The sequence below is a fragment of the Aristolochia californica genome, unplaced genomic scaffold (genome assembly GCF_029961685.1).
Source record: "Aristolochia californica isolate CCGP_79_NKW_82.1479 unplaced genomic scaffold, dmAriCali1.0.hap1 SCAF_12, whole genome shotgun sequence".
Classification (NCBI taxonomy): domain Eukaryota; kingdom Viridiplantae; phylum Streptophyta; class Magnoliopsida; order Piperales; family Aristolochiaceae; genus Aristolochia; species Aristolochia californica.
Genome location: NW_027181793.1, coordinates 23,673,380 through 23,682,829, shown reverse-complemented (window position 1 = coordinate 23,682,829; position 9,450 = coordinate 23,673,380). Strand labels below are relative to the sequence as shown.

At 37.9% G+C, this 9,450-nt stretch overlaps 2 protein-coding genes across 7 annotated transcripts; one reads left to right on the top strand and one right to left on the bottom strand.

The window, feature by feature from the left end:
* Window positions 1-21: 21 nt before the first annotated feature.
* On the top strand, window positions 22-4,697 carry LOC137945635 (uncharacterized). Of its 6 annotated transcripts, none has more exons than XM_068791587.1 (9): window positions 22-129; window positions 713-803; window positions 1,671-1,846; window positions 2,183-2,247; window positions 2,412-2,513; window positions 2,622-2,777; window positions 3,932-4,045; window positions 4,164-4,290; window positions 4,395-4,695. In XM_068791587.1, the coding sequence occupies exons 2-9, from the start codon at window positions 727-729 to the stop codon at window positions 4,508-4,510; spliced, it is 933 nt and encodes a 310-aa protein (XP_068647688.1). In that variant the 5' UTR covers window positions 22-129; window positions 713-726; the 3' UTR covers window positions 4,511-4,695. The 6 variants fall into 6 exon arrangements, with proteins under 6 accessions (XP_068647688.1, XP_068647687.1, XP_068647686.1 ...); XM_068791586.1 differs by having other exon boundaries at window positions 219-803; XM_068791585.1 differs by having other exon boundaries at window positions 22-193.
* Window positions 4,698-4,885: 188 nt separating this feature from the next.
* On the bottom strand, window positions 4,886-9,385 carry LOC137947027 (uncharacterized). The gene is made up of 4 exons (XM_068793320.1): window positions 8,824-9,385; window positions 7,894-7,990; window positions 5,834-5,893; window positions 4,886-5,189 (listed from the first exon to the last, which is right to left on the bottom strand). Exons 1-4 carry the CDS (start codon window positions 9,186-9,188, stop codon window positions 5,109-5,111), a joined length of 603 nt encoding a protein of 200 aa, XP_068649421.1. The 5' UTR covers window positions 9,189-9,385; the 3' UTR covers window positions 4,886-5,108.
* Window positions 9,386-9,450: the final 65 nt, after the last annotated feature.

Genomic DNA, 9,450 nt, shown 5'->3' with positions numbered 1-9,450 from the left:
TTCTCATTGCGGATTCTCTTCCGTTTTATTGAGTTCTTATTTGTTCCTAATCCTCGCCTTTTGCCCCCTTCAGATCACCCAAATCCCTTCTGCCATTAGCGGCCTTCTTCCCTTCTGCCATTGCGTCAGGTATCTCAGGGGAAGAATTTTTACCACTTTCGCTGAGTTACCATTATAGCAGCCACATTATTTGGTAAAATCTTTTCTCTCTTTTGTAGGAGTCTGGTTAGCAATTAGTATAGCTCAAGGTTGAAACTAGGAAGTCCGTCGAATCCTATTGTGCCCTTTTAATAGAAGCCCCAGTCCTGTTAGAATAATTCCATATGAACAGCTGAATATCGCCGATGCTGGAGGTACTTACCTGTAATTCTGGCCACTGTCTTGCTTGCCTCGTCTTCTCCGAGACGGTAACCAATCAGGTTGGTCCGTCTTTTCTCCTGTTTTGTTTCTTTCCATCTTTCTCTCCCTCCGAGTCTGAGCTGCGGTTTCCTTAGGGCCTCTGTTTCTGGCCAGGATATTTGCGTTACTTCCCACTTCTCGTGATTCCTGACATCACTTCCTCTTTCTTTCCTTTTCCTCCTTTTTGTTAATGGGTTCTATACATTCTTAATTTTTTTCTTTCTGGGTAATTTAAGATACCTGTGTTATATTAGGCGGTGCCGGAGGCTCTGCAGTCTGTAATATTTTCAGGGAAATTTTTTAAACTTTGCAGGGAAGTATCTCTCGATGCAAGCGAATTTCTTCGCCAGGAGATTCTATGGTCCTTCTACATCCTTGGCTCCTGTAGTGCTGCCATCTCCAAGGTATGCTAACAGATTCAGGAAATGCATTAATGTATACAATCGTTATGGTTGTCTCGAGGCTAAGTATGACGGAAAGTGAGTACCACAAGTAAATTCGCTGCCTTCTCTATAAGATTGAAGACAATACTCTTTATGTTCTTTTTGGCAACTTTCTCTAACTTTGCAGAGAAAACTCTTGAGTTGTAGACGATGTCCGCATAGACTTAAATTTTCTCTTTTCACTGTGTGTGCGGACTCCTCGAACTCTTTTGTTTTGCATTGAAAACTCATTTGTTTTCCCTACATGGCAATGCTTTAGCTGGTTGAATCTTAAAGATGGAACAAATTCTAATATAGATAGTACACTATTATGTATTGAGTTAATAGGGTGGAGTACGTTGTTATGTTGTGAGTTGGTACACTGTTGCTGTAATCTTCGGTATAGAGCATTTTGATGTAATTTTCTTTTTTCCCTTTTTATAACGGCATATACAATGGCATTTATGCATTTTGTGTTCGATTGTACTACCCACTAGAGAAGTTAGGTTGACAGTTTAGGTGGGAATGTTCATCTTCTTCTTTGTTTATAATAAATTACATGAAGGAAGATAATCTAAGACTGAGAATGTTCATTACCATTAAATATAGAATGTAGAGTATGAAACTTGACCTCTAACAGTACATTATCTTCAACTTACACTATCAAGTAACCTTAGCATTCCACATTTTCCATCACAAATGAATACACAGCAAATCAAATATATTTTATGATGGAAACAGAAGGTGTTTTATGGTATTTTAGGTGTAATCCCATTTCATGTCGGCTGACAGTCTTGCTTGAATTGGAGCATTCATCAAGATCTGATCAAGATTTTGTGTCTTTTGCAGGGAGACCCATTTTTGGTATATATTACCAGATGAGGTGCATAATGAGTCCCTCCTAAAGCAGTATATGACAGTTTTATCACCATGTGAAAGAGATTATGCTAATTGCATTAGAGAAGATGATTTGAAGAAAAAAGCCATCCTAGCTCGCGTCTTGGTACGGACTACCCTTGCAAGATGTAAGATCCAAGTCATAAATGTACCTTTTCTTTTGAATTTTTGTGCCATGTAGAACTGAGTTATGATGGTTTTCATGGATAAGCTTCCAGTAATAGGCTTGGTGCTTGGTGTTAGTTACTTTTAGAGTTTTTGGTTTATGGAGTGGGAAGGAGGATTCATGTAGAACAACACAACAGAGATGGATCAAGCTCTGACAGAAAAATTTCTTGATTAATTTCTGTGCTGAATTATTTTAACTAAAAAAGACTGGATAACTGCACTTAACCTGTGGAATGTGAAGATGCAAGTCAAAGTACATTATCAGTGATAATTTTCATCCTTTTCCTGTAGATCAGATACAGGATCTCAACTGAGTCCACATTCACTGAAGTTTAGGAAGAATATTTTCGGAAAGCCAGAGGTAGTGTATCAGTTCTAATCTGTTGTGAACAAAGGATCAGTTACTAATCCTCTTCTGATAAACTTTGCTTGCAGTTTTGATTTGATTGATCCTTTTTCTTTTTTTATATCTCTGACAGTTGTTTGAGAGTTTGTCCTGTCTATGTGCATTGCATTTGTGAGTAGGTATTGTGGCAGCTTGATAAATATCAGAACCCACCTTTGCTGCATTTCAATATCTCCCATACACCTTCATTGATTGCCTGTGGGGTGACTACAGAGGCCCAAGTACTACCGCTTTCACAAAGTCTCTAGTCCATATAATAGTATATTCATGTGTCTTTCTTAATTCAATAGTTATCATATGTTTTTTCCTTTTCCTTTTTTAATTTTTAGATAGGAATTGATGTCGAAGAAAAGCAAAGGAAGATAAAAAACAATGTAGCTGCTTTTGCTCGCCGGTACTTCTCCCCTCAAGAAGCAGAATTCTTGAACACCTTTTCAAATCCTGAGATACAGCGACAAGAGTTCATTAAAATGTGGACTCTCAAGGTGAGCATGGTTACTGAAGCATGTGTTTATTAATGAAACTCTTTGACTGCACTAATGTTGTTTGAAGTTTCTGACCATCTGCCTTCATACCTGTTTTCCTCATGATTGCCATTTTTGTGCCCAGCAACAACATGGGCATGGTGTACTGAACTACAGCATTCAGTATAAAATGCTAATGTGTTCTGCTAGACAAGTTGCAAAAGAATGTATATATGTCATGCAAAGTTCTATAGGGATTAAGTGCCAGTCCTGAAACTTGGATCATTATTGAAGATCATCTGGATAATTGTAGGATTGGATCATATTCTTTGAGTTTGGAGGTATGTCTTTTTAGTTTGATCCAAACTCAGCCTGATTTAGTTTCTGTGTGCAAAACCCATACTAGATCTGTCTGAAATACCAATACAAGTTGTGCAGATAAAGTCTGGTTCAAACATGAGTTGTGCACAATACTGGAATTTGGATCCTAGAACGACCCAACCTAACCTGAGTAAAACTAGAGAATCACCTTAGTGGCTGTCATTTAACTACGAAGTGATCACTTTTTTCTTTGTACTGAATAGACATAAACCGTACCGTGGAATATGTCTAATTTGAACTAGCATCGATTTCCTCTCTCAAGTTACATTAAATGGATGGTCAAAAATCATGGAATACATTGGTGGTCGAAGTAGAGACTAGTGCCTAAAGTGTTTCATAGGTGCTTTCAGAAATATGAAAGCCAAATTCAACTAGTAGTTGTTACTTGTTAGACAAGCCATGAAATGTGGCAGAGAAGCAACACTATTTTAAGTGCGGCAGAGATCAGAATGTTAATCGGATACTCATCCATTTTTCTCTCATTTAGTGGCTCCAATAAGCACAGCTATGCACGACTGCAGTGGTGGCCTCTACTGCATTCCCTTAATATGTTTGTTGCATAAAGCAGGCAATAACTAGCACTTCTGGGGAGTAGCATCATTAGATGAAAAAATAAATAGAGCTGTTTAAATGGTTTGGACGTCATCAAAGGAGTCTTAGTGTTTTGAATGTCTTCAGATAGTCTGATAAATCCAAATACAGCTGAAGATTTCACATGGCTGACCTGATTGAGCTGTGATAAGGCTCCAAACGATGGTGGCTTTCACAAATGACTTATTTAAATTATTTGCCAGGAAGCTTATGTAAAAGCACTTGGGCGGGGATTCTCTGCAGCACCATTCCAAACCTTTAATATACAATTGAAGACGGATGGAGGCAAGAAAAATCAGGCTAAATCCATTTCTGATGTATAGCATAAACTTTTAAGCTCTGTTTTTTTCATAGTATCTTTGTTCATCATCATCTTATTATCAATACTAGTTCGTCTTCTTCTCCTCTGCCCTCATTTCTCTATAATAATTTCAGGCCAAAATCGTTTTAGAAACTCGTGGTGAACACGAAGACCTGACGACTAATTGGCAGTTCGCTCTTTTTCAACTGGCTGGTTCTCACTATGCTGCTATTTGTGTTGAAAAGGACACAAGCATTGACAGTTGAGTCCTGACCATTGCAAGCTCTTTTTTTTTCTCCAAATTATAATCATAACTATTATTATTGGTAGGAAACTATTTTTATTTCAAAATTTTCAAATTGCAGACAAGGAAACTGACCTTTTGAGATTACAAGCTTGGAGAACAATTCCATTTGTAAAAGACGAATATGTGTCAGGCACAAATGCTGTCATGCCTATCAGTGGTTTGTCTGGAGATTAACTTGACGCTTTATGGCTGCTGAAAATATTTTTTGCATTCCCAAAGGGATCTAAACTTATCAGATGGTAGAAATTTTCAAGCTTGCCTAAATTGAAACCTAATACTTATGGATCTGCTGTACAAGGCAACTTTTTGATTTCCTCGAGTGGTCTGAAATAGTTCGTCTTATTCTCTGTAATGCTCTTCCATCAAATATTCCGCGTTCACTAGCCCAGCTTCATGACTAACAAATCTGTGTAACATTAACTTGAAAAAGGCTCTTGTTTTTTTTCTGGGAACGTTTGAAAATCCTAATATCAATAGCTAACAAGGAATCAGTCTAGACTCAAAAGCTTTAAACAATAAGTCAAACCAGAAAGGCAAAAAAAAGGGAGATTTGACTAAAAGTTTCAGAATAAACATCATTCAGTTTGAAGTAAAACTAACATGTCAATTGCAACTGTAATCTTTGTTACTGCTCCAAACCAAAATTACAAAACACGGAGCAGATCCGTTTAAATTCTCTGTCCAAACCCGAGGGCTCATGGAAAGCAATAATCACCCATGAAACAACATGAACAACAAAAATCTTAGTCCAACAACAGTGACACAATGAAGATCACTTAATTTTCTCAATGATGCCTGCAATGACTTTATCCATGTCAAGATCTCTTAGTTTTTTGAATGGCCGCGGCATGTCCTGTAAGTATACCACTTAAAACATCATGCACAATCCAACAATAATTGCTCTCCAATTGTTAGAATCCTGAAATTCATGATAATCAATGTGAATCTTGAAACAAATCATAGAAAGAGAACTGCTTTTAACTAAACATAGATGAGAAGGTCCATATACTGATTTCTACGTATTTTAGCAGGTGAATAAAAATCTACCACTCTAGAGTGAGGGTTGCCATGTAGGGGAGAACAGTCTCACATGGGTTTTGGCTTGAAAACAAAACTATGATTATTAGTTGAGAAGACATTCTATTTTCGGTTTGACATTTTGGGATAGACCTGCACCTAACAGTCACAGAGTAATGGTTTCTTTTTTTGTTTGGGATGGACCTGCACCTGGAGATTGAGCTCATTATGAAAATTACGGACAGATATAATTTTATTTGATCATTCTCTGGCAACAGAAGGTAACACAGCTTAATCTATGTAGCACTCATCTGGTTTCTTTGTTATAACAATTTTCTTTGCCATCCAACCTGCACGATGTGTACAGGAGTGCTTTAAAAGCATACATTCAAATGCCTAAGAATAAGAACATGCCCAAGGACAATAACTTGAAGCACAAGCTAACATTTAGTTTACAAAGGTTTTGAATTGGAGATTTACCAAAAGTGAGACAAAGGTTTCACCACTATCTTCACGTACTTCAAAGCATCCCCTCCTTGGCTGGAAGAAAGAAAACAGAAAAAAGGGCAACACATAAGAAAGTTAAACAATAAGATAAGTTTTAACTTTAGAAACAGCAGAGACATGTCCTATATTTCATAATAGGTGAAGAATTTATGTGCATGCATGATTAGCACCCTTGAAACAGCATCACTAAGAAAATAACATTTAAGAAGGATAGTATATGAAAATAACATGCAAGAAGCTGAATTATACTTAAACAGGCAAGACAAAAACTAATTGATATTCTTTGAAGAAGGAAAGGTTTCCTGCCACTGAAAAGTCAAACTGGTAATGAATATGAAGCTATTACCAGCATATATCCATCTTTTATTTATTTATTAGGTGCTACTATAGCATGGTTATTTGCCTTCTCAGGGGAAAAAAATTATAACATGGTTGCCACATTAGTGAAGTGCACCTGTGTCATCCAATAGTAATCATTCTTAATTGAATGTTGTATTAGCCTACAAACCAGTGGCATGAGCAGAAATGCAACAGATCTTTTGGGGACCAGAAAGTACCAAATCACTCAGATGATAAACCTTGTTTCGTAAGCCTCTGGTGTAAATGAAATCTACCATAAAGCTGTTTTGGTTTTATCCATCCAAGTTAATGATTGACTTCGACATAATCAAGCCAAGATTTAGAGGGACCTGACTTTTCAAAGTTCTGTATTGATTTAACAATGGCCAGGCCAAATCAACGAGTATACAGCTCAGTTAATTAAAATTGGTTTGAATCTTCTTCATGTTGTAAATATATCAGTGGTCCCATGTAAAAGCCAGAGTATACAGCTCAGTTAATTAAAATTGGTTTGAATCTTCTTCATGTTGTAAATATATCAGTGGTCCCATGTAAAAGCCAGAAAGCATGAGGCAAATGAAATGGCTTCAACCATCATGTTTCTCAACCAGTGATGTCAAAAATCTCATGTAAGGATCAAAAAGAAGTATGAAAAAATGTAAGCTGTTCTCTTGGAAGGTCTTCCTCAACCTATCAATTAATTTATGCCCCAAAGTTAAAGAGTAAGGAAAACTCTACAGAAAATAAAAGAACAGGGAACCTATAAATTTTAGTGTTTATTCTTTGCTCTAACAAATTTGACAAAGCACCTTAAAAACCAAAAAACCTACATTCCATTCTAATTGAACAATGCCATGAAAGTCAGCATATTAGCAGAGGATGTTTGAAACAACTGTTTCAACTATTGAATCATTTGAGCAGGTTGAACAGGATAATTTTCTTCTTTAAAAGGACTTCTCTGGCTTCAAAGTTGGAAGCAAAACTCATATGAAGCCAACTTTTCATACTTACCACAGTGTTTTCACAAGTTATTACATGATATAACAAGCCTCCAGTTCAATGAAGGACAAAGAAGGGGAAGAGTCTGGTCCTATTATCCCTCATATATGATTTTATTTTTCAAAATCCAATTTCTGCAAGAGTGAAGGAAGAATTGAGAGACCTCCCCCCTCTTTTCTCAAAAGAAGGGGCCCTCTGCATGCCACTTCAGGCAGAAGCCAGGAGAAAGGAATCGGGAGGCCCTCTCTACACTCTTTCCTCTCCTTTATGCACAGAAAGGAAGGAAGGAGAGAGGAAGGGAGCCTCCCATCCAATGGAGGACAAAAGAAGGGGGAGAAAACTGGCCATCTATCCCTCGTACATAAATTTTTTTTAAGACAATTAATTTAAAAAACAAGTGTAGCATAATCATTTTACATTTATTTTTGCAGCATCTAAGCAGTGCAGAACTGATTGGAGTGAACATCCTTCTCTTCTGACTAAAAATGTATGTGGTATTCAAAATCTAACAACTTACTTCAAGCAGAAAATAGGCATTTATACATACCAGGCCTCTTTTCTACAGACACAACTTCACTACAACTTAGAAAAATACTAATTTGTGCCTATTAGTGGTTTGAAAAAAACACATAAGTGCAATATTATAAAACAAGCTAGTGCCCATTCTGTAAGTGACAATCATCCAAGTATAGCACCTTTTCTGGGTTGATCCGCACCATGATATCAGGAAGACCATCCTCCAGGCCTTTCTTGACCTCCTCTGACTTCCGTTTAAATATCTGACACTGTTTGCTGGAGCAACAAAAGATACAGTAGAAAGTATGATTCTTCATTTATTGAAAACATGGAAAATAAGTAGAAGAATATGATAAACTCTGGAACAAATAACATGCAATTCCAATAGACTCTCTGCCACTGAGTCACACTGTCGCAGAATAAGCATACATTGCAACGACAGATTGAAGACCACAATCATGTTGCAAGAACCATTACGCAACATCCAGGCAAACCGTCCATTATATGGTTATAAATTTGAAGGCTTAAAAGTCGTCGAGAAGAGAGGGTTTTGCTCCCATAAGAGGACTCGTCACAGTTACGTTTTAAGTCAACAATCGCAAAATGTCTTAACAGAAAATGAAAAGAACAAGTTATGTGCAGATAAAAAACAACCAGCTGCATTTCTATGGATAAGACCTCAAACTTAGGTAAGATTTGAAGAAAGCAAGAAACACGCACAAACAAAGTAAAATGACCACAAATTCAGGCAATAAAGAAACTCGTCGAAGGCCTAAACTGTAGAACTTCCTTCAGAACAAGAAAATAATGTAGTCGGAACACTGGAGATTATAAAAACAATTAATGAAAAATGAAAAAGATGAAGGAGAAAAATCCATATGGGGCGAAACATCCAATAAAGTTAATACATAACTATCTGAGAAAAAAATAAAATAAAAAAGAAGAAAGAAGAAGAAGAAGAAGAAACGAAAATGGAAGGCTCAAAGCCTTGCAGTAATCGGTTCCTTCCGCGGGAAACTAAAATTATGAAAACAAGCAGACAATAAAAAATGGGCTATTGTAAAAAGAAGGGACAAAGAACTAATCCAGGACCCTCCCCAAGCCGTTACCAATGTTCGATAATAACGGTCCGGCACCCTATTGGCTGCTCATCTACTTGCAACTTCTTCTTGGCTCTGGTTTTCTCATCCGCTTTCGTCGCGTTTTCCTTTGAGAGCGTCTGCTTCAAAACGATGGACTCGAACCCAGCTACGTTTTCTTCTTCGTGCGAGTTCTTCTTGGCTCTTCTGTTCTTACCAGGTTCAGAAATGTCTTTCACTTCCGTACCATTTTGCTTTGAGAGTTTCCGCTTCTTGGCCAGGGGGAGCTCCACCGGCTTCGATGCAACTACTGCGCCAGCTGTAGAGCTGCGTGTCCTCCTGGGGGAGAACGAAGCCGCAGGCTTCAGACTCTCCGTCCTTCTCTTCGGTGCCATGAAAGGCCGCTCGAGCCTCTCCTCCCTCGGACAAGTGAGACGGTAAAGAATGGATCAACGAGCGGGTGGTTAAGATGAAAAGAAGCCCATCTCCTTTTTATCTATGTTTTTTCCGTCTCTGGTCTTAGTTACGTGCCCGCGCTTACGAGAAACCGTGTGTGCGGTGCAGTGGTAATCAAGTAGGAGTGGGCCTGGAATCGGGTCGAGTTTGGGACACAGTGTTCTCACCCGGACTCGGGACGGACTCAGAACGTAGAAGCCC

Bases quoted from the DNA above. Each gene is read 5' to 3' on its own strand.
- LOC137945635 (XM_068791587.1), top strand. From the start codon at position 727: ATGCAAGCGAATTTCTTCGCCAGGAGATTCTATGGTCCTTCTACATCC. The intron at 2,248-2,411 runs GTAGTGTATCAG...ATTTGTGAGTAG, and splicing joins ATATTTTCGGAAAGCCAGAG to GTATTGTGGCAGCTTGATAA. The intron at 2,514-2,621 runs GTACTACCGCTT...TTTAATTTTTAG, and splicing joins GGGTGACTACAGAGGCCCAA to ATAGGAATTGATGTCGAAGA.
- LOC137947027 (XM_068793320.1), bottom strand. From the start codon at position 9,188: ATGGCACCGAAGAGAAGGACGGAGAGTCTGAAGCCTGCGGCTTCGTTC. The intron at 7,991-8,823 runs GTAACGGCTTGG...TTGTTGCTCCAG, and splicing joins ACCGTTATTATCGAACATTG to CAAACAGTGTCAGATATTTA. The intron at 5,894-7,893 runs GTGCTATACTTG...TCTTTCTTCCAG, and splicing joins TGCGGATCAACCCAGAAAAG to CCAAGGAGGGGATGCTTTGA.